Here is a 24,619-nt window from a genome sequence, read left to right as displayed (position 1 = left end):
TCCAGCATCTGCAGTTCCTACTATCTCCTCATCTAAGATTCCTGTTTTCTCCTGGTTTCTTGGTTGTTATCAGGAGCTCATTATTTAGAGAATAATTAAGGAGGACCTACATTATTTTAGTTGACTATATAAGGCCATTGGGAATTTGTTATTCTTGGTATTCTTGCAAAGCAGAAAGAAATGGCTTGAAATTTTATTTTGAGCAAATCACAAGATGCAGATGTGGAAAAATTAAATATTTTGTTTTATATCTAACTTTATCCATAGATTAATTCTAATGTATCTTAACCAGGAATGAAGTCCCAGTTAAAGTGTACAGCACTTTTTTAAAACAGAGAATTCATTCAAGATCAGATTGGATACCATCTTATCGATTAGTTGACAAGGCAAGGAACGTGTGTCCTTACATTCTTTCACTTTTTGCTTACAAATGCCATTTGATGAGATTTGGAACAAAAAATAGAGATAGGAGAATACCTTATAATATTGTGACATACATAATCTTTTGCGGTGGTTTTGATCGGATATGCTTTTTATTTTCTAATATTTTTGCTCACTGTCAGTTTTTCACAGAATTTCCAGTTTTCAAGGTCGTCCCCGTATTTTGGCAATATTGCTGAGGTGAAATCTGTTGCTCAACCCTAATTGCTCTTGAGAAGGTGTTGGTGAAGTAGAGTCTTGAACTACTGTTGTCTGTGTGATGTGTTTGTGTCCACAATGCTACTTTGGAAGAAATTCCAAGATTTTGACCCAAGAACAATGAAGGAACACCTATATTGTTTAAAGCCAGGATGGTGTGTTTTCAAGTAGCGGTGTCCCATACATTTTCTGCCTTTGTCGTCCTAGGTGATAGGGGTCGCGGATGTGAAAAGTGCTGTCAAAGGTGTCATGGCCAGTGCTGTCTTGGCATGTTATCGGTGGTAAAACGTTGTTGCCAGTGTGTCGGTGGTGCTTCTGACTTGCTGTGACAGCAACAGTATTTCTATGATTGGTTCAATTTCATTCCTGGCCAGTGGTAGCCCCAGGATGTTAATGTGGGATTCAACAATGGTAATGTCATAGGCTGTCAAGGGGAGACAGTTTGAGAGTGGCACTAGTAGCGTAAATATTATTTACAGTTAGTATTTTGTTTTTTGCATAAAAGGGACTGATCTAATCTGATCAACTATAGTTTGGGTCCAATTGACACCGAGGTTTGGCTTGAAAACATCAGTTCTTCTTAGGGGCTAACATGTTTTTTAGAGAGCCACATAAGAACCAGAGTAAGCTTCTCTATTAATTTTCCATTTGTCATTATGATCCCTTTCTCAGCGTATGTTGTCCACAAGAATCATTTCTTGGTGTTTTGGTCCCATTCTCATTAGACAGCTAATGATCCTACTTTGTTTGCCTTCTCATAAGTTGATTGACATAATAAATGATTTCATCTTCACATATTCTGCTCCCTCTTTAATTCAAACTTTTTCAACCCTTCCTAAAAAGGACTAGCTTAAGACAATAACATATTGGAGCAGAATTAGGCCATTCAGTTCATTGAATCTGCTCTGCCATTTGATCATGGCTGATAGGTTGCTCAACCCCATTCTCCTGCTTTTTTCCCATAATCCTTAATCCCCTTACCAATGAAAGATTTTTCTCTGCCTTAAATGCAGTCAATGACTTGGGCTCCACAGCCATCTGTGGCAATGATTTCCACAGATTAACCACCTTCTGGCTGAAGAAATTCTTCCTTATCTCAGTTCTAAAGGGTCGTCCCTTCACTCTAAGGCTTTGCCCTCAGTTCTTGGTCTTTCCTACTAGTAGAAAATATCTTCTCCATGTCCACTCTATCCAGGCCTCTCGTGTTCGCTAATTTTCAATGAGATCCCCCCTCTTTCTTCTAAATTCCATCGAGTACAGACCCGGAGTCCTCAACCGCCTTCATATGGTAACCTCTTTATCTCAGCATCATTCTCGTAAACCTCTTCTGAATGCCCTCCAATCCCAGCACATTCTTCCTTAGATTCAGGGCCCAAAATTGCTCGCAATATTCCAAATGTGGTCTGACCACAGCCTTATACAGCCTCAGCAATACAAATCTCCTCTCGTATTCTAGCCCTCTTGAAATGAATGCAAACATTGCATTTGCCTTCCTAACTGCTAACTGAACCTGCATGTTAACCTTCAGAATCCTCAACTAGGACTCCCTTTGTGCTTCCGATTTCCAAACCCTTTCCCCTTTTTAGAAAATAGCCTATGCCTCTTCTTCCTACCAAAGTGCATAACCTTACACTTTTCCACATTGCCGCCACTTTGCCTATTCTCCTCAATTGTCTAAGTCCTTATGCAGCCTCCCACTTCATCAACATTACCTGTCCCTCCAGCTACCTTTGTGTCACCTGTGAACTTAGAAACAGTGCCCTCAGTTCCTTCATCCAGATTGACAGTGGTCCCCTGCAGAACTCGGTTAGTCACTGGCTACCATCCTGGAAAATACCCTTATATCCCCACTTTGCCTTCTGCCAGTCAGTCAGTCCTCTGTTCGTGCCAGGACCTTGCCCCTAGCACCATGGATTGTTATCTTATAACCTCCTGTGTGGCACCTTGTCAAAGGCCTTCTGGAAATCCAAATATATCACACACTGGCTTTCCTTTGTCTAACTTGCTCGGTATCTCCTTAAAGAATTTTAACAGATTTGGCAGGCATGACCTCCCCTTAATGAAGCATGCTGACTCAGCCCTATTTTTCCCATGTACTTTAACGTACTCTGCAGTCTCCTCCTTAACAATGGACTCTTTAAAATCTTACGAGACTGAGGTCAGGCTAACTAACCTTCCATTTCCTGTCTTCTGCCTACCTCCTTTCTTAAACAGGAATGTTAAATTAGCCATTTTTCAGCTCTCTGGGACTCTCCCTGACTCCACTGATTCCTGAAACATCACCAATTCCTCTTCAATATCCTCAGCTATTTCCTCAAGATCCTCGGGTGTAGTCCAATCGGTCCAGGTGATTTATCCACCCTCAGAACCTCCAGCTTTCTCAGCATCTTCTCCTCAGTGATGGCTGTTACGCTCACCTCTATTCCCTGACTCTGCTGAAGTTCTGGTAAGCTGCTGGTGTCTTCCACTGTGAAGACTGATGCAAAGTACCTATTCAGTTTCTCCGCCATTTCTTTGTTCCCCATTACTACTTCTCCAGCCTCATTTTCCAGTGGTCCAATGTCTACTCTTACTTTTTAGATACCTTTTAAAAAAAATTCTTGCAATCTTCTTTTATATTACTACCTAGATGACCACCGTATTTTGTCTTCTCCCCCACTTTTTTTTTCAGTTGTCCTTTGCTGGTTTTTAAAGGCTACGCAATCCTCTGGCTTCCCACTAAACCTCACCACATTGTATGCTTTCTCTTTTGCTTTTATGCTGTCCCTGACTTCCCTTGCCAGCCGCGGTTGCCTTGTTTTTCCCTTCATATGTTTCTTCTTCCTTTGGATGAATTTCTGCTGTGCCTTCACATTGACCCCAGAAACTCCTGCCGTTGCTGCTCCACTGTCATTCTTGTTAGGACCCCTTCAAATCAATCCTGCTAGCTCCTGTCTTATGTCTTTGTTGTTACCATTACTCCATTGTAACACCATTTTGTCTGATTCCAGCTTCTTACTCTCAAACTGCAGGGTGAATTCTGTCATTATGGTCACTGCCCCCGAGGATTCCTTCACCTTGAGCTCCATTATTAAGTCTGTCTTATTACACATCACCAAATCCGGAATTGCCTGCTCCCTAGTGGGCTTTACCACAAGTTGTCCAAAGAAATCATCTTGTAACATTCCACAAATTCCTTTTTATTAAGACCCATTACCAGCCTGATTTTCCCACTTGAACTGCATGATGAAGTTCCCATGATTATTGTAATAGTGCCTTTCTTACGTGCCATTTCCATCTCCACTTTATTTCTGCCTGTCTTCCTAATTATTGCTCAGACCCCTGTTCTCAACTCCCATTAAGATCTTTTTACCTTGATTACTCAACTCTACCCACACAGATTCCAACTCTTTATTACTGCTTGCCATTGATTTAATTTCATTGCTTACTGACAAGGCAACCCTGACCTATCTAACTGTCCTTTTTGCTAGAACCTGTATCCTTAGATATTTAGTTCCCAGTATTGCTCCCCTTGCAACCACATCTCCGTGATACCCACGATATTGTACCTGCCAATTTCAATCTGCAGTACAGGCTCATTTACCTTGTTTTGTACACTATTTAAGTACAACACCCTCAGTCCTTTGTTGACTGCCCCCCTTCTCATAGATTTCCTGTTATCTTCTGTGCCTGAAGTTAGATTCCTGACCTATGCCATACTCTGTCCAATTACTACTTCTAGGAACTTGAATAATCTCTACTGAGCCCCTTAGTCCCTTAACTTTGTCCATAATTTTCCACACAATTGAACCTCGCCCCAACCCGCTATTTAGTTTAAAGCCCTGGTTGTACTGGGACTCTGGTCCTAGCATGATTCAGATCGAGCCAGTCCTGTCAGAACACTTCCTTCCTTCCCTAGCACTAGTGCCAAATTCCAATGAATCTAAACCTGTTTCTCCCACACCAATCTTTGAACCATGCATTTACTTTTTTTACCCTGTACAAATTTGTTTGTGGTTTAGGTAGTAGTCCAGAGATTAATGCCTTTTTTAGTTCTGCTTTTTCATTTCACCCCTGGCTGCTCATATTCCCTCAGCAGAACCTGTTTCCTCTTTGACCTATATCGTTGGTACCTATGTGGACCACGACAACTGGATCTTTTCCCTCCCACTGTAAGTTCCTCTGCAGCCCAGATGAGATGTCCTAAATCCAGGTACCAGCCAGACAACACAGCCTTTGTGACTCTCGATCCCGGTCACAGAAAACAGCATCTATTCTCTTGACTATACTATCCCCAACTAGAATGATATTGCTCTTTTCCCTCTTGAATGGCTCTCTGTACCACGATGCTAATGTTAGACAAGCTCAATGGCTGAGGCTCTTCCAGCATTACCTTCTGAATCCCCCTACCTACTTCACTTACCCTCCTACCCCTGACCCCGATGGAATTTGGGGTTGGTAATCTAAGAGGTGTGACTGCATCCTAAAACACAGCATCCAGGAAACTCTGAGCCATAATTCCTTAAGCAACTGACACTTACTGCAGAGGTGGCCCCTGTGAAACACAGTAGAGTCCACCAGCTCCCACATTGTGCAGCAACACATTGGCTGACGCTGCATCTCTATTTTATTTTCTTACCTCTTAATCTGATTTCTAAAACATGCAAACCTGGTCTTTGCATTTGTAACCTGTAAATATTTCCCCTGTTTACCTTCAGTCTGAAAGTAACCAATAATAGTCAAATTAGTAGCTATCACCCACAATGAACTTAGGCATTACCTGTGATACCACTCTTTTGTGCTGGATCCCTGATGCTCTGCTTCAATTTATCCTGATTGAAAAAAACATCTTACAAGCTATGAATCATAAACAACAAGCAAACTGCAACAAAAACATAAACAGAAATTGCTGGAAAAGCCCAGCAGGTCTGGCAGCGTCTGTGGAGAAAAATCAGAGTTAATGTTTCAAGTCAAGTGACTCTTCCTCAGAAGCAAAAGCATTTCTTCCCTTCTGTACTGAATTGCCACACTGCTTACAAATTCCCCAAACTATATACTGTCTCTGCATGTCATCTCTACCTTCCCAACAATGCGAAACTGACTACTGCTTTCAACAGACCCTCTCTTAAGTAGAGCTGAGATGACAATACTAGTTAAGCTTCAATAGTAATCAACACTTCTTAAGGCCCATAACTGTCCCTCAGTGAGCTGAGACAGCTACCTTATTAACCTTTTCACTAGACTGCAGAATTTTAATCTTCTAAAATGGAGGAAGAAAAGGAAGATTTACTTGTTCTGTTCCCACGCTGCCTCCAAATTCCCTGAATTATCTGCTTATTCTGGCTGTGTTTCCTTCTGGATATGATCTCTCCTTCCTGGCCATGTGAAGCTTGCTAGCTTGTCAACTTGCAGACTAATAGCTCATTTCCAACCTTCTTTTCCTTGAATGTTTTGTTGCCTCCCAAATCTGTTTTCATCTTTCACATAACTCCATGTTTGGAGGCATGCATCAGGTTTTAGCTTGTGCTAAGGCATTAAAATGACCCTAATTCATAGTCACAAAAGGTATTCAATTTGACAACGACCCTGATGTTTTATCCCTCCGAGTCCTACAATCAATTACACTAGTGTTATGCAAAATAAACTGCTGGCTGTTCACTACTGTGGATGCAATGACACCATTGCCTTTCTGGCCTTAAATTGGATTTACCACTTTAAATCTAAAATACTCACCTTGAACTGTTTCCTTGCTTGCTTAACCATTTTTGCAGCCTTACCCGCATTCTAACTGTTTGATGCTCAGGAAGTATATTCCTAATTCCCCGGGCTTATCCCTCCTTTTCTTTAAGAGCTTTGAAACCAACACCTTAAATTAAACTTTGTCACCCCTTCTGTGCCATGGTGTTTATTGTTTTCCTTAAATTTCTGTGAACCAGCTTGTTATAATTGTTGAACCTTGAAGGTATTATATAACTGCAAGTAATTGTATTTGTCAGCTTTGTTGAAATCAAGTTCTGAACAGAGCTATGTTGGTGTAAATGTGTTAATCAAAAATTTGTTAACAAAGATAGTTAGCAAGAGCAACATCATCCATAGAATTCCAACAGTGTGGAAGCAGGCCATTCAGCCCATCAAGTTTTACACTGACCCTCAGAAGAGCAGCCCTTCCATGCCTACACCCCTGCTCTAATGCTGCATTTCCTATGGCTAATCACATCCCTGGATGTGTGGACAATTTAGTATGGCCAATCCACCTAACTCGCACATCTTAGGACTGTGGGAGGAAATGGGAGCACCCAGAGGAAACCCACGCAGACACAGGGCGAACGTACAAACTCCACACAGACAATCACCCAAGAGTGGAATTGAACCTATGTCCCTGGCCCTCTGAGGCAGCAGTGCTAACTACTGTGCCGCCCCATCAATCTATATCATGCTCTTCCTTTTTCCTATTTTTTGGCATATCATGTTTCTGATTTTACCTTAGATAACCAACTTTCTTAACGTGGAGGATCCGCAATTCAAACTTCTTCCTTCCTAGCACTACAACATGTTGAAATTACCACATCTCAATTTCTGTCTGATGTCTTGCCATTATCTTCTACATCAGATACCCTGAATCTTAAACAAAATTAACATCACAACATTGAAGAAAAGTTGTAAAATATCAAAAAAATCTAACTTTCCTGGTGTTTGTTAGGCGAACACACCAATTGTTAGCATATTTTAATGTGTTGGAATTCTCCACTCAGTAGCTCAAATATTTTCTCTTTTTAACACCCTAAGAAACCTCAGGTTAACTTATAGTGTCCTGATATAATTCAGTTGAAAGAGCACCAGCTCATTGTCACCTTGGGAGAGAAAGGAATTCAAAGGGCACAATGCAATCATTGAAGAACAATAGAATTTATTCTAAATCAACTAAATTCTTATTGGATGATCCCAATTACAATTACATAACGTGCCACCACAGGCCAGGTAGAAACATTGTAGCATCCTGAACTGCTGCTTCAGATTCAGCTCATGAAAATATTGTCTCCCTCCCATTCCATTAGTATCTCTGACAAGAATGCACTGAATAGTGATACCAAAGGTGGTGTCTTTCAGAATGAAGATAATTTTCCCCCAACCAGAGTACCCTATATATTGTATGAACTTAGCCTCAAGCCTAATGTAGATGAAAGTCACACATAGACAATAAAAACAGTAAGACTCATGTTGGACATGAAGCATTAACTCTATTTCTCTATCTAGATGCTGCTGAGTTTCTCCAGTACATTTTTCCCCCAATATTTAACATCTGCAGTGCTTTGCTTTAATTTCACTCCGAGAGAACATCAGAACTTATCTGGTGGTAACTTTGAAACCTTACAATTTGGGTATATGTTTTTCAAACTGTCCGCTGTGGGCCCCTTTAAATGGCAGCTAGTTTACCTATGTTATTTTGCACTTCACTATTGATCTAACATGGATCCTTAATTTCAACATTTTGCTGGTTTGAAGCCAGTGCACTGTTCTGTATTGGTTATTCCTCTGAATTGCATGTGCCATTGTTAATGGCAATGTATCTTAACTTCATGTGGCCTTATAACACCATTGAATTTTTCAAGCATGTCAACTGGCAATCACTTGCAGAGCAAGTAATTAACTCTTGTGCTGTAAAGAGGTGCAGTTCAAGTAACAAAAGCAACTAAAGCCATGTGGCTCAGATGCATACAGGCCTGTTAAGCAGTATTGATCAGTTTGTCCTCTGGTTTGATGGAGGGTGTTGAAATAGTTTCATGTCATTTACTACTCGGTGCCGCTGTTGTCTTTTGATCTCTGCCTTTTTAATAACATATGTGAATCAGATGCTAGGGACTACGGAAATGCTGAAAACAATTCTGTACTACTCTTTCAGCAGCTATTGTGAGGGCTATTCCTCTAACTTGAAATACCTACACTGTGGCAAAGAATTCAATATCAAGCAGCAATTACCATCCTTAGACAAGGAAAGTGGGCCCAACAAGTTCTAAATTGAAAGTACGTCTGGGCACTGTAGACATTATAGAAACATTTTTGCAAATGAATATATTCTATGTCTAATGGTATAGTTTTCCAAAGTGAGAGACTGAGCTTGATTGCAGAATTGTCACAGTGTTTTTGCGCTATTCAAGTGCATACTTGTGAAACTGTTATGGATTTCCCTTGGATAAGTCTTTCATATTTCCATTTGGTCTGTTTTGCTTAGCATGGTATAAGACAAATGTATTCTGCCATTTCACCCGACAATAATACAGCTTTGCTTTGTTTGTTTATAAGATTATGTTTTCCTTTTAGTTCTTTGTGAGACCTGAAACCACAATGGAAAGTTTTAGTTGTGCTTCAGAATGTTTAACTTGTGACGATACTATGGCTCGAAAAGATGTATTTTGTTCTGGTATTTTTAATGAAGAAAGGTTGAGACAGAAGTACCAACTGGTCTGCTCAAAGCCAATAAAGTAAACTGCTTGTGAGGCCTTGGGGTATTTTTCAAAGTTGGAACAGCAAGGCAGCCTGAATGGGTGAGGTCAAGCTCCCACAAAACCGTGATTTTTAGTTTTAGATTTCTGCAGTTGCTGGGGTCTTGATGCTGGATGTAGAAGCTTTTATTCCTCTCTTTGTTACAGCTAAAAGCTGAGGTTCTCTTCCTGCTGCTAGATTGCATGTGAGACAATCTATTTTACTGAATTTGCCTTTGGTGTGGGTGTGTTTATTGGATGTTACTATATTGGAACAGTTAATTAGTAGTTAATGTATATATTGTTTTGTTAAGCATTTTGATACAGTTACAGTTAACCCATTTCTTTTATTTTGTTTATATTCTAACTGTACTGTAAAAATAACATGTATTTTGGCTAACGTCGAATAGATTGACCAATCAAGTTGCATCTGGAACACAATGCCTTAACTTACCTTGAGGGGTTCTGTCCTTTGTGGAACCTGAATAATTGTCATGCAGTTGTCCAGATGGAAGTGAAAATTATCTTTAGCATATCTTGATAAGAAAACATCATTGTTGGTTGCTCACAGATAGCACCTGAAGCTCTATTCTTTTCCTGAACAATTTCTGCATTATATAACAGTTACCATCCTATTCTACCCAACTCATTTAATAAGAGTAAAGTGTACATCAGAGGCAAGGTTTTTGAATAGTGGGACTCTGCATGGGCTTTATAACTAAAAATTTAGCATTGTAGGAATAAACATGAAAGCGTGTTGAATGAGAAAATCCAAATGTTGAGAGCACAAAATTAATTGCTGCATTTCTGGGAGGATGTGTATTTCTGTCACATATTTCTCCTCATATGCTTGTCATTTTGCTACTAAGTCATCCTGCAACTGATTCTGTATGATGTGTACATGCTGTGAATTCACTTTCATTAATAATAGAGGCAGCACTTAAGTATGAGGAACCTGTCTTATGAGGTTTTTGTTCGACAACAGTAATCTGTACTGTGAACCACAAAACGCTGGGGCAGGAATTTCCATTGGGTGTTCCTTGAGCAGGAGTCCCAAACCAGCACTTGCAGGGGGCCATACTAGCAGGGGTGTGCTATGTTGTTTATCTGTCCTATTAAAGACGGTGTATGGGCTAGTGATACTATCAGTCCACTCAGAGGGCAAGCAGTTCTAGAGCCTTAACGGTGCAGTTAGAGAAAAGGGAATCATAGTGACAGGAGGTGTAATGTGAACATGTAGTGGTTGGTTGGATCTTTGGAGGCTGCACTGATGATGTTACCCAGCAGGGTAATGAAACGTCTGCGGAACGGCGAGCCAACCAACCACAACATCCACAACCCGAGCCACGAATCTAATCTAAAACCTTAGAAATGTGAACATAGAGCTCTGGGTGAAATTTAAAAATAAAACCAAAGGGAGCATGCTGATCCACTTGGAAACTCCTGCAAATACATTCTTGGACCCACAAGGCTCCTCTTTCATGCCTGTAGCTCCTCTTTGGAGTAATGGCTGTTTTCATTAAAGCAACTGCTTGCAGTGGAGGCTGCTTTGTCCCTGGCAAAACACAAGTGAGCCCTCTAAATCATTCCTAATTGGAAAGTTAACGTGCAGTTGACTGTGTGCCTCTGTTGAGCAAGCATCTGACTGTTTTCCGAGAAACTTCACTGGCAGCAAGAATATTTCTGCCTAATAAGTCTGCCTGGTGTTTTCCTGACCCAGCCATCCCAGACTCCATCTTTGTAGGGCTAGCACAATTCGAATATCAGTTGATTATCTGTGTATGATGATCCAATAAATAATCTATTCATTTGAGGATCATAGTTCTGTGGACAAGGAATAGGCTTTTGAACCTTTGTGATTGCTCCACCTTTTGACAGGATCAATGCAGGTCTGATTGTGGTCTCAATGCCACCTTCTTATATATATTCCATAACCCTTTGTTTATCCAAAATTTGCCTAGCTCCTCTTCGAATGAATAAACATCCCACCACTGCTCTCTGGGGAAAGAGAATTCCGCTTCTTAATGATCCTGTGAGGAGAGTTTGTCCTAATTTCTGGCTTGACGGGGAGACCTGTTATTCTTAAACTTCATCTCCTAATTCTAGTCTCCCCCACAAGAGGAAACATCCTGGTGTCCACTCTGAGCTAGCAAGAAATGCACATGCTGAGGTCAGAGATAACACAGTGTGGAGCGGAACAAACACAGCAGGCCTGGCAGCATTAGAGGAGCAGGAAAGTTGACATTTCGGGGTTGGGACCCTTCTTCAACCCCTCTCACCCACCCTGCTGCAAGAATGCGATTCCTTACTGTTATTTTCTCTGCCTCTGCCGCATCTGCTCCCAAGATGCAGTGTTCCATTCCTGGACATCCCAGTAATCTTCCTATTTCAAGGATGCACAACACCCCACCACCACCACCACCCCCCACCCCATCCCATCCTGCGATCAAAAATGCCCACAGCTGCATCTCTTGCATTTCCCGCACTTCTGCCCTCAAACCCCCTCCTCCCAATAAAAATCGAATCCCCTGTTCCTCTCATACCACCCCACCAACCTCCACATCCAGCATATCATTTTCCGCCACCTACAATCCGACCCCGCGACCAAAGAGATATTTTCTCCCCACCCCTGTCTGCCTTTCATCGGGACCGCTCATTCCGCGACTCCCTCATCCGCTCCACACTCCCCACTACCTCCACCACACTCGGCACCTTGCCCCACAACCACAGGAAGTGCTACACCTGTCCCTACACCTTCCCCTTTCACCTCCAGTCAGGGCCCAAAGCAAACCTTTCATATCCGCCACTGGTTCACCTGCACATCCTCCAACTTGGTCTACTGTATCTGTTTCTCCCGATGTGGCCTTCTCTATATTGGTGAGATGAAGCACAGACTCTGGGATGGTTTCATGACGCAACTGTGCTCTGTACGTGGCAAACAACAACACTTTCTGGTCGCCTACTCCAGTGTCACACTGACACCACCCGCAAACTGGAGGAGCAACCACTCATAGTCCGCCTTGGGAACCTACAGCCTGATGGCTTAAACATAGGATTCACTAATATTAAAATCTCCCCAACCCCCGGCCTCCTCCCACGTTCAGCCTTCCCTTTCAACTCCACCTTGACCGGACAACCTGTTCATCATCTTCCCCACCTGTCCACCCTATCCTTCCTATCGATCAATCCCACTACCCCCTAACTGCATGCAGCCTATCACCACCCCTCCTACCATTCCTCAGCCCCACCTGTCCTTGCTCCCGCCTCCTTGACCTGACACAACCTGTTCATCTTCTCTCCCACCTCTCCATCTTCTCTCCCACCTCTCCATCTTCTCTCCCACCTCTCCATCTTCTCTCCCACCTCTCCATTCCACCCATCCCACTGACCAATCCCCACCACTCCCTACCTGCATTCACCTATCACCATCCCACCTACCTTCCCCAGCATCACCCCTCCTCCATCTATTTATTTCCCAGCTCCCTTCCTCCTCCCCAATTCTGAAGAAGGGTTCTGACCTGAAATGTCAACTTTCCTGCTCCTCTGCTACCTGGCCTGCTGTGTTCCTCCAGCTCCACACTGTTGTCTCTGGTGTCCACTCTATTGCATTTTGCAGAGAATCTATTCTTGTGTTCAAGATAAATTAAACTATTTGGCTCTGCTAGTAGCATAGGTTTTAGGTTGTTTTAGAAGAATATTTATTGCTTTTATTTGTTGTTTTTACAAATTTATCCCACCTCATTTGTTTGTGAAAACCACTGTGTGGTGTTAGAACTCTTTTAGCAACAGTCTTCAACTTGTTTTTGGAATGCATATTGCATTGACTAGTAATCCTTTTTCTCTCCCATGTTATTGTGTTAGTTGGTCTTTGCAAAATCCTTGCACTATTTATTTATTTTTTTAATTCACTTCTGGGATGATGGGCATTGCCGGCTGATCGGCATTTATTTTCTGTCCCCACTTGCCCTCGGGAAGATGTGGTGAGCTGCCTTCTTGAACTGCTGTTTGGCAACTTTTCATAAGGATGTGTGCTCATAAATTATGCATTTTGTTAACCAGCTTCTGAAGTATCCAAGATACCTTTCCAATTTCTGACACTATTTTCATTTATAATAAATGCGAGTAAAATTATTTTAAAACTTATTGTTTCCAGATGAAACCAGGCTTACCTCTAATAGGACTTCCATTCTGTGGTTGGCCAACTGGAGTACTCAATCCAAGTGTTGCCTTTTCCCCACCCACCTTTGGATTGACTGAAGGAAATGTTAATCCTTTCCTGTTACCTAACATTCCTACAAATGAATCACCAGCCCTGCAAAATGAAAAACTTCAAAACAGTGCACCTTCTTCAATCGCTGAAGTAGCAAAACCAGTGGATTATCCCAGTCCAAGACCCATTGCAAAAGGTAAGTGGGAAAACCTTTTTGCCGAAGTTGTGCTATATCTAAACATAAAACAGTGATTCCAGTATTATGAATGAAATTTCAGCCATAGCTATAGCAAAACTGAAATAACATAGTCCTTATCATCATTCACTGTATTTATGATCATGTTAACGAGTTTTGAAATTATTTTATCAGTAGAGTAGCAAAATTTTATTTTTCTTTTATATTTAAAGGCCTTGGCATGCTGATTTAAAAATCTAATAATGCTGTTTAGAGGATGAACTTAGTAGGAACTGTGATATAGTGAACTAGAAATAGTGAGTGCTGAAAAAGTTTCATTGTTGGACCTTTCCATGTTTAAGTAAAAACTGACTTCATTCTGTGAAACAAATTAATTGTATGTTACATAAATTAACTTTATTGGGTCCAAACTAAAGTAGGCTTACAGCACACTTTCGAATTTTCTTTTTGTGAAAGTGTTGATTTTGAATGCATTTGAAAGCCATGTGATCTGTGAAGTGCTCCAAGGAAAAGTATCATAGAGTTTAAAAGAAATTTTAAAACATGTTCATGAACTGAAAAGATATATAACTTTCGTAACAATATAAAACGTTTGAGTACAGTATGGCATATGACCCTTCCAGCTGTTCTACCAATCAATAAGATTGACCTCAGCTCCACTTTCCTGCCCAATCGCAATATTCCTAGAATACAAATATTTATATATTTCAGCTTTGAATATACTCAGCCACTAAGCACTCACAGCCCTCTTAAAGTAGACAGTTTCAAAGTTTCACAATGCTCTTGAGTCAAGAAATTCTCATTTTGGTCCAGCCAAAAGTAACTGTTTCTCAGCATCTATCACAACCATGCATTTTTCTTTAAGGACATTTCCAGTTGTTCCATCCTACTCCCCGTTTAGAGCAATTCCTCGTTCCAGGCATCAATCATAATATTTTACTGGCTGTAAAACTGACTTTTAAATATTTGTTTGTGAAAATCATTACATAAATGCAAGTCCTTTTTTCCATCTAAGACTGTGAATATTCTTCCTCTGGTGTGAAAGCGAACTTTTTTTTAGTTTATTTGTTCACTGGATATGGACATTGCTCATCCTAATATGCTTTGAGAAGGTGGCGCGGGGCTGTCTTCTTGAACTGTTGCAGTTTATGTGGTGTAGGTAGAACCCCAGTCCTGTTATAGAGAGGGAGTTTCAGGATCTTGACCCAGTAACAGCAAAAGATCAGCAATATAGTTTCTGTAAGGTATGAAGGTAGATCATTTCTTGCTATTTTACAAAAGCTACTTGATGTAATTGATGCAATTTGACATTCTGTGCAATTGGTATAAATATTTTGCAAGCATGATAGTTTTTCCAGGGTGTAGGGTGTCAGAGACTGCACTTTTATTGCCATGTGTGCTAATCTTCACCATGCATTGCATCTTTAGTAAAAGGTTTAAAAAGATTCCATTCCCCGAAAGTAGCTGGTTTGAGACCACAACCAATACATCATTCAGGCCTAAATCTGGTTTCCTGCTCGAAGTCATATCATATTCATTATACATCACATTTCTCGGTACAGATTGGTTACCAGGCTAGAAGGGCAATCCTATCCAGGCCTTGTCCGTGACTCCTGTCAGGAGTCTGTTTTGTAACTGCATAGCTGGCCTACAGTGAGAGAAATGCCATCACCAGAAATGCTATCAATAATCAGCATGTTCAAGCAATGCCACTGCCTGAATATTCAGAATGTTTTTTTTATCAGTCTGGTCATCAGCTACATGCTTCAGATATGATGCTATGGAAGCCCGTACAATCAATGCATTCACATTGAAGAATGCTGTCTTTGAGCTTCCTTGATGCTGAGAGTGCTGTAGTAGGAAGCTTCTACATGGTAGACACCATTGTCATATTGGTCACCTAGCTCATTTTTGAAAAGTGTCTGCAACATTGTGCACCAGTATGTTGGCACGTTGTCTGTTCTGCCCAGCGTTTCCTGATATATCCTTACTGAACTTTTTTGGAAGTCAGGATCCTAAAAATCACCATCTGCGTAGAGCAGAACTACAGCACAGCAATCCTGCTCCCTGGAGAGTAGGCACATGTGTTATCCTATCACCTAGCTCAAATATGTTCGGAGACTCACTGTGTGAGGACCTGCAAACGTGCCTCATCTCTGAATAGTGTGCTGTTGGGGTGAGGAAGGCGAGAGCTGCATCATCCAAAAATTGGCCTCCTCTTCCTGAAGGTACCTCCATGTCTTCAGCACTGAAATTAAAGTGAGGAACAAGGCTAATTGTGAAGGAAGCAAAAAAGTACATACCTGGTGTAGGCATCCGTGCTACTTCACATGCAGAATAAAGGGTGAGTTAAAAGTAAGAAGTGAGAAAACGAGTAACGTTTTGAAAAAATGTGACATCTCCTCTAATGTGGCAGTTACTAGAATTGTGACTCTACTATGCTGATGATGGGTTTTGTTGCAAAGTTGGGTAGAGTATTTGATGCCTGTAAAGTCATAGGGGTGGAAGAGTGCATGGTCCCTTTAGAAGATGATGTTTTTTTGGCCTGGAGATTTTAAAAAAGTCTGCAGGCAGCAGCAGATGCACAGAAAGCTCTTGAAATTGAAACATTGTATTGAAAGACTGTACTGTTAGCAGGCAAAGGAGCATTTTTATCAAGACAACAGGTTTTTGAATTTAGCCAATTAAGTTAAACCAGACTCTCGACACCAAAACCCAATTAAATTTAAATCTGATGGTTTTGACAACCTAGGACCAATCTTATTGTAAGAAATTAGTAGGTCATCAAGGGTTTAAATGAAGAAGACATTTGAAAATCAGTGAGAGAGTCAACTGTCATCTGCGAAGAGAACAGTTCTCAGCTATAAAAAAAAGAATCACTGGCTCTCACAGAATTCTTCAAGCTCTCAGAAAACCGTCATCTAAACTAAAGGTACAGCGGCACTCTTAGCTAATATTCCTGACACAAGAATTCAACAGAGAAAGGCGTTTTTAACTGGAGAACAGTGGAGAAGGGAAAGAACATTCCGGAAGACTTATCCTAGCTGTAATTTTGAGACACTAAATTTTAATTTATTTTTCTTATTACTTTGGTTTATTTAAGTGGGACTTGTATTTACTGGAATTTTATTTTATTCAGGAATAGTTGGCAGTTAAGGGGGAATTGTTTGGTTTGTTAGTAGTTCTGTTAGTTTGTTTACTGTTAGAGTTAGATAAATTGTTACTTGTTAATTATAAAGGGAGTATCAGGAATTTCTTTCACTTAACCACTCCTTTATAACAGATTGTGGGGGGAGGTGAGCAGCAGGTAATACCACTTTTCAGATGTCCTTTAATAGATTATGAAGCAAGGCGAGCTTCTCTGGGTGTTTCAGTTTTAGTTATGGGTGGGTTCTTGACCTCTGTTTCGTAACAGTTTACTTTTTTTAATGAGGAGTGGATGTGTCTCTTATGTTCATAAGTAACTTTCTCTTTTAAAAGAATAGTATGCATTACTTGCAAAGGTATTTGAGGAGAAGGAGGTGTAAAATGTGATATAATTATGGGAGAATGTTGGGATGTGGTGGAGTTTGGGCTATTGAGGTTGGTGGTGTGAACGAAGTGTAAACCTTTGACATTGAACTCTCCTGATTTCTTCCCTTGCAGAGTTTTTTTTTGCCCTGAGAGTGGAAAGGATGTTCCTTTGTCTCTCATCTGGACCAGGAGTTCCTAAGTAGCATCAAATAACTTAAGAGATAAGATAGAATCATAGAATCCCCACAGTGCAGCTAGAGGCCATTTGGACCTTCAAGTCTGTATTGATCCTGAAGAGCATCCCATCCAGACCCACACCCTACCCCTGTAAACCTGCATCACCATAGTTAATCCACCTAGCCTGGACTCAACTAGGCAATTTAGCATGGCCAATCCACCCAATTTGCACATCTCTGGTTCTTGGAAGGAAACCGGAGCACCTGGCGGAAACCTACGCAGACACTGAGAATGTGCAACCTCCATATAGATAATTGCCCAAGACTAGAATCAAACCCGGGTCTCTGGCGCTGTGAAGCAGCAGTGCTAACCACTAAGCTACTGTGCTACCCTACCATGTACAAGTCTAGCAATAAAATTCTGTATTTAGAGAATACGTTTCTGTCTGTACCCAAGGTACACCTTCTTCCAAATAGTATTGGCTGCTGTTCAACAGCATCAGCAACACTTGATTGCTGTCATGCATCATGCTTGACTCGTAATAAGCTTATAGCACAAAATGAATGCCTTCAATTGTCCCAACATTGATTTGCAGACTTACTGATTCCACCCTCCTTTTTATCTCTTCACGTTGTTGAAGAATGGCTATGCCAATTTCACATGTTTGATCTTGAATTGACCAGTTATGCACAGCTTTATGAATAACTCGCTTTCTTCATCAACTATTACTATTGCGTCCTACTTGGGATGCGACAAGTGACCCATTCTTTGTTCACCCGTTTTCTGGTGAAATTGGATTTCTTGATAATTATCTTCAATCCCTCCAGATGTCATCCATTATTTTATATTGACTATATCGCATGTTTTCCATAAAGTAGTGTTTCTGTTGTTTTTTTCTTCTATTTTTGCTGTTGGTTTTGTTATTTTTGGCATTCTTTTCTTTATCCTTTGGCAGCACACGTATACTTACTTGTGACATGTAAGTACATTTGCTACCTCTGATTATAAAAGGGGTGTTGAGTGATTTTTAATTTCTTGGAGATTGGTGCTGGTTGCATTTTAATGCAATAAATTTATTATGTTTTCTTCCAGCTACACTCTATGTTAAAACTACCAGTGTTAGATAAAAGTTGAACTGCTGAGCTATCTTGATCTTTTGACATCATTGCAGTCAAATTGCAGGAATTTTCATAAAGAGAGAGGGAATGTAAGGAATCCTTTTAGTAGATTTTAAGGACACTTTTTAAAAAAAAAAATTGACATTTGTCACTTTGTATTTGTTTATTTCAAAAGAAATGCAACAAGGCTGGTGGAGAATCATTGATCCAGAAGAACTGAAGACTCTGTCTAAAGTACTTCATCTCAGGGGAATAAGAGAAAAAGCTTTGCAGAAACAACTTCAGAAACACTTGGATTACATCAGTCAGGCCTGCATCAAAAGTAAAGATGGTATGAAGTTTCAACACTGTTATGTATGCATTTGACAGCTTATTTATATAAATAGAATTGTTATTTGCCTGTGCTAATTTCACTGTAATTATTAAATGCTGCACTGACTGGAAAATACGGTAAATGGAAAAGCCCTGGGGAAAATTGATGCACAGAGAGATCTGGGTGTTCAGGTCCTTTGTACCCTGAAGGTGGCAACGCAGGTCGATAGAGTGGTCAAGAAGGCATACGGCATGCTTTCATTCATCGGACGGGGTATTGAGTACAAGAGTTGGCAGGTCATGTTACAGTTGTATAGGACTTTGGTTCGACCACATTTGGAATACTGCGTACAGTTCTGGTTGCCACATTACCAAAAGGATGTGGATGCTTTGGAGAGGGTGCAGAGGAGGTTCACCAGGATATTGCCTGGTATGGAGGGCGCTAGCTATGAAGAGAGGTTGTGTAGATTAGGATTATTTACATTGGAAAGACGGAGGTTGAGGGGGACCTGATTGAGGTCTACAAAATCATGAGAGGTATGGACAAGGTGGATAGCAAGAAGCTTTTTCCCAGAGTGGGGGACTCCATTACTAGGGGTCACGATTTCAAGGTGAGGGGGGGAAAAGTTTAAGGGAGATATGCGTGGAAAGTTCTTTATGCAGAGGGTGGTGGGTGCCTGGAACGCGTTGCCAGCGGAGGTGGTAGAGGTGGGCACGATAGCGTCATTTAAGATGTATCTAGATCGATACATGAATGGGCAGGGAGCAGACTGATACAGATCCTTGGAAAATAGGCGACAGGTTTAGATAGAGGATCTGGATCAGCGCAGGCTTGGAGGGCTGAAGGGCCTGTTCCTGTGCTGTAATTTTCTTTGTTCTTTGAATAAAGATTTTGTTGCATTCTACATTTATACTAAGAGACAGAATAGTAAGAGAAAGACTTTTAGCAATTCAAAATTATTTCTCACTTAGTTGCAATATTTGAAGTAAGTGAAGATGATGAAGAAAGCCAGGTTACTGATGAGGCTGTGCACAACTGGTCAATCGAAGATCAAGCATTTGAAATTGACATAGCTATTCTTCAGCAAGTTGAAGAGCTGGAACGAAAGGTGGCATCAGCAAGTCTGCAGATCAAGGTAGGGACTATTTAAAGTATTCATTTTGTACAAAATGCTATAAAAGCCTGTATAAACTGATGAAAGCGTGCAATATATTAAGTTAGGAAACATTAACTAATGATTGTAATTAATGAAGAATGTAGTAATACCTGTTTTTACTGTCATGTACAGTAGCAAAGTGGTTATGTTATCGGATGGCCTATTGCCAGAGTACTGGACTAGCAATTCAATGAACGTGTTTAAATCCCACAATGATAGTTTGGAAAATTTACTCCAGTTATGAGAACCTTGAACAAAAAAATGTTGGAATGTGAAAAAGATTACTAAGGAAGAGGAATCTTTACAAAATAGATGCAGAAATTGTAGGTACAATGGATAGTGTGAAAATTAAGATGATGGAGATACCAAAAAGGCAGGTTATGCTTAGTGTACATGAGTCACTTGGTTTGGTTCACTTGCATTCCAATTTGCTAAAGGAAGTGGAGTGGAAGTTGAGAAGGGGCTTCTCTTAATCTTTCAGTCTTTTCTAGATGTGGAGAAGGGGCAGAGGATTGGCAAATATGACATCTTTATTCAAGAAAGGATTTAAGACCAGTCCTAGTAACTACTGGTCAGTGTGGGTAAGGTTCTAGGCGCCATTGTCAGATTTAAAAAAAATACTAACAATTTTAAGAAGTTTGTTTGAACTAAGAAAAGTGAGCATGGATTTGTAATGACCAATCGAGCTTCACTAATTTAATTGATGATTTAGGAAATAAAGAAGATTCAAAAGAATGTGAAATAACCTCAAATGCTGGAGAAACTCAGCAGGTCTGGCAGTATCTGTGGTGGAGGTAACAGGGGTAATGTTTAGAGTCCAGTTTTGACTCCTTTTCAGAAGTGAAAGGTGTGGAAAATATTTATTTTAATACTTCTGACAGAGGCAAAGACCAACACAGAAGATAAGATTTGTTAATATTGGAGAAAGAGAAAAAAGGGATGTAAAATGGATGCAAATTAAGCTGTAAAAGAGAGATAATGGATCCTAAGAGCAAGGTAAACAAAACACAACCAAGACCTGAAGGAGGAGAGAATGTTAAGAAAACTTGAAAATAGATATCATGCAGTCAGTTTCTGAAGTTACAGGAACGCAGTGAATGCCGTCTGTTTTGATGTGAAGAAAGATTTCAGAAAAGTACTACATGAAAGGCTGGTTAATATATTTCAGTCTTGTGGAATAGGAGGTTTAGGGTCAAATGGCTGAAGTGCAGGAAACAATGTGTTGTTTCAAATAGTTGGCGACAGTGATTTTTCAAATAGTTAATTCTCAATCATGCTGTCAATCATCATCAACATGATGGAAGTCATTAATAGTGTTGTCAAGCAGCACTTATTCACCATTAACCAGCTTATTGATGTGAAGTTTCCAGATCCTCTCATAGCTTTAGTCCAACCATGTATGTTTGCAGAATTCCATTGGTGAGATGAAAATTATTGCACCACACATGAAGGCAGCATTCAGTAAAGCCCAACACCAAGAAATCCTGGTCCATGGGGATTGGGGAAATTGCAGTGGACTGGGGTCATAACTTATGTGTAACTTTTGTCAGGATTCTTCGTCCTTAGTGATCTTGAAATTTTTCACATTCCAACATGTTTTTCCAAGGTTCTTGTAACTAGATCTACTTTCAATCTGAGATAGATACATTTTTGTTAAGCAAAGGGATTAAGGGATATGGGGCAAAGTCAGGTATATGGAGTTAAGCCACAGTTCAGACGTGATCTCATTGAATAGTGGAATAGGCTGGAAGGGCTGAATGGCCTACTTCTGTTCCTATTCCTAAGGAGAAAATTTTCCAAAGTATTATTGTTGGTTTTACTTTTTAGAAGTTAGTCATCTCAGTCCTGAGACATCTTCTCTGGAGATGCAGTGCCCTAGACTTAATTATCATAAGCTAACTACTTGTATGCCTGTGATGAAAACATTAAGGAATGGGGTTGATTAATTCTTTCAAAATTGGTAAAGACATGATGGGTTGAATGGTTTCCTCCTTTGGATGATTCGATGATATATTGACAGTCCCTCCATTGTTAAAGGTAAAAATGTGAAATGGTGGCAACGGTGCATTAAATAATAACTTTCAAAATGGCAATGGATGCACACTTGAAAATAGAAAAAAAGACTTTTCATGAGGGAAAAAAAAATGAAGGAATGGCTTTAATTGCGTAGTTTATTTTTACAAAACGTGCGCGCAAACACAATGAATTAAATTGCCCATGTTTGTTGCTTGTGTTTCTATGACTTCACTGTTACATGACATTGAGTGAGTGGTGTTACTATTGTTGGGTCGCTAATTATCAATACCCAGGTGCTTACTTGACCAGAAACCGAAATGGACCGCTGCTGGGTCTTGTACTGTTGCTACCCTGGGCCAGAAGGTCCATGCTCAACTCCCACCTGCCCCAGATCCAATAGCATGTCTGAACAGGTTTGATTAAAATAACAACAAATGGACCACTGGTGGAATTGGAATCCTGGTCCTCATACATTACCTATGTCTATGGAGTAATAGTCTCATGACAGAATCACTGTGCTACTGCCTATCCTACTATCCATAGTGTACTGATTCTGAGGGAACATCTTATCTAATGAATGGGTTATTAAGTAAGTTGACTGCCTTGTCTTGGATGGTATCATACTTCTTGAATATTGCTGCAGCTGCCCCCGCCCAAAGTAGTGGAGACCATTACATCATTCCCCTGACTTTTCTTCTGTTATACATGGTGTTGGAGTCAGGATGCAAGTCATTCACTGCAGAAAATCCAACATCTGAACTGAACTAATCTCATGGTCCATTTCAGGTCATACCTGGACAATTTTCCACATTCTCGGTTTAGATACCAATATTGTAGCTGTACTGGAACCGCTTGGCTAGGGGTATGGCAAGTTTTGCAACATGGACAATGGAGTCTTCTGCAACTTACCATGTTACACACACAGACACGCACTGCACACACCTTTGCTGATGAGTCAGTGGTCTTCAATGTTCAACATCACTTAGAAGCAGTCATGGTGAAAAAGGCACAGAATGTACTCTGGGTGGAGGACTTAAAGTCTCCCACCAAGAGTAGGCAGCCACACAATTGCTGACAGAGCTGGTCAAGTCCTAAAGAACATTGCTGCTAGATTGGATTTGTGGTAGGTGATGAAGGAACCAGCAAGAGGATAAAACACACTTGACCTCATCCTTACCAATCTGTCTACCACAAACAGATATGACCGTGACAGTATTGGTAAAAGTGACCACTCCAAATGGACCACATAGGTAATGTATGAGGACCAGGATTCCAATTCCACCAGTGGTCCATTTGTTGTTATTTTAATCAAACCTGTTCAGACATGCTATTGGATCTGGGGCAGGTGGGAGTTGAGCATGGACCTTCTGGCCCAGGGTCGCAACAGTACAAGACCCAGCAGTGGGTCCAAAATCCCACCTTCACATTGAAAGTAATCTATATCATATTATATGGTACTACCACCATGCTAAATGGGATAGACTTTGAACAGATCGAGCAACTCAAGGTTGGGCATCTGTGAGGCATTGTGGATCATCAGTAGTAACAGAATTGTACTATTTACAACCTGCAAATGTATGCCCCTACATATCACCCACTCTACCACTGAGCCAGGTTCAATGAAAAATGCAGAAGGTCATGCTAGGAACAGCATGAAGCATATCTAAAAATGAGATGTCAACCTACTGAAGCTGGAACACTTATGTGCCAAGCATCATAAGCAGTGATAGACAGAGCTAAACGATCCCACAACCAATGGGTCAGGTCTAAGCACCACAGTTCTGCCAAATCCAGTCATCAATGATGATGGACAGTCAACTCAATGGAGGAGGAAGCTCCATGAATATCCCTATCCTCAATGACGGAGGAGCCCAGCAAATCACTACAAACAATAAAGCCGATGCATTCATACCAATCTTCAAACAGAAGTGCTGAGTGGATAACCCATCTCAGCCTCATCCACAGATCCTAGCATCGCAGATGCCAGTCTTCAACTAGTTTAATTCACTCCACATATTATCAAGAAATTGCATTATCTAGTTGGCCTATAGCAAAGTCCATGGACCCTGGTGATGCACCATGCTCCAGAACTTGTGTCCTTAGTGTTCCAGTGCAACTCCAACACTGGCATGTACTCAACTATGTGGAAAATTTCCCAGGTATGTCCAGTACCCAGAACAAATCCAATCCTGTCAGTTACCATCCCAACAGTCATCAATGGTGCTACCACAAAGCACTTGCTCAGCAATAACCTGCTCACTGACACAAGGTTTGGGTTCAGCCAGGGTCACGCTGCTCCTCACTTTATTACAGCCATTGTTCAAACATAAACAAAAGAGGTGAATTCCAGAGGTGAGGTGAGAGTGACTGCCCTTGATATGACCACATTTGACTAAGTGTGGCATGAAGGAACTCTGGCAAAACTGGTGTAAATGGGAAGTGGGGAAAATTCTCAGGTGGCTGGAGTCATACCTGGCACAAAGGAAGATGGTAGTAGCTGTTGGAGGTCACTTAGCTCCAGGACATCTCTGCATAAGTTCCTTGGGGTGGTGTCTGCAGCTCAATCATTTTCAGTTGCTTCATCAATGACCTTCCCTCAATCTTAAGGTCAAAAGTGGGAATGTTTACTGATAAGTTCACAATGTTCAGCACTGTTCGTGACTCCTCAGGTACTGAAGCAGTTCATGGCCATTTGCAGCAAGACCTGGGCCATATCCGGGTTTGGGCTGACAAGTGCCAAGTAGCATTCCACCAGACAAGTGCCTGGCAATGACTATCTCCAGCAAGAGAAAATGTAACCATGCTGCTTAACACCAACTGGC

General features: G+C 40.9%; 1 protein-coding gene across 10 annotated transcripts in view; it reads left to right on the top strand.

The window, feature by feature from the left end:
* The window catches only part of baz2ba (bromodomain adjacent to zinc finger domain, 2Ba), a 312,926-nt gene that overhangs the window by 266,215 nt on the left and 22,092 nt on the right, over window positions 1-24,619 (top strand). For all 10 annotated transcript variants that reach the window (XM_048598962.1, XM_048598970.1, XM_048598966.1 and 7 more), the window contains 3 exons: window positions 13,252-13,504; window positions 18,488-18,643; window positions 19,597-19,760. In XM_048598962.1, coding sequence (XP_048454919.1) covers window positions 13,252-13,504; window positions 18,488-18,643; window positions 19,597-19,760 — 573 coding nt within the window. The remainder of the gene's footprint in view (window positions 1-13,251; window positions 13,505-18,487; window positions 18,644-19,596; window positions 19,761-24,619) is intronic.

The sequence above is a fragment of the Rhincodon typus genome, chromosome 7 (genome assembly GCF_021869965.1).
Source record: "Rhincodon typus isolate 14 chromosome 7, sRhiTyp1.1, whole genome shotgun sequence".
Classification (NCBI taxonomy): domain Eukaryota; kingdom Metazoa; phylum Chordata; class Chondrichthyes; order Orectolobiformes; family Rhincodontidae; genus Rhincodon; species Rhincodon typus.
The sequence above is the reverse complement of the archived record's forward strand: the minus strand, read 5'-3'. Positions and strand labels throughout refer to the sequence as shown.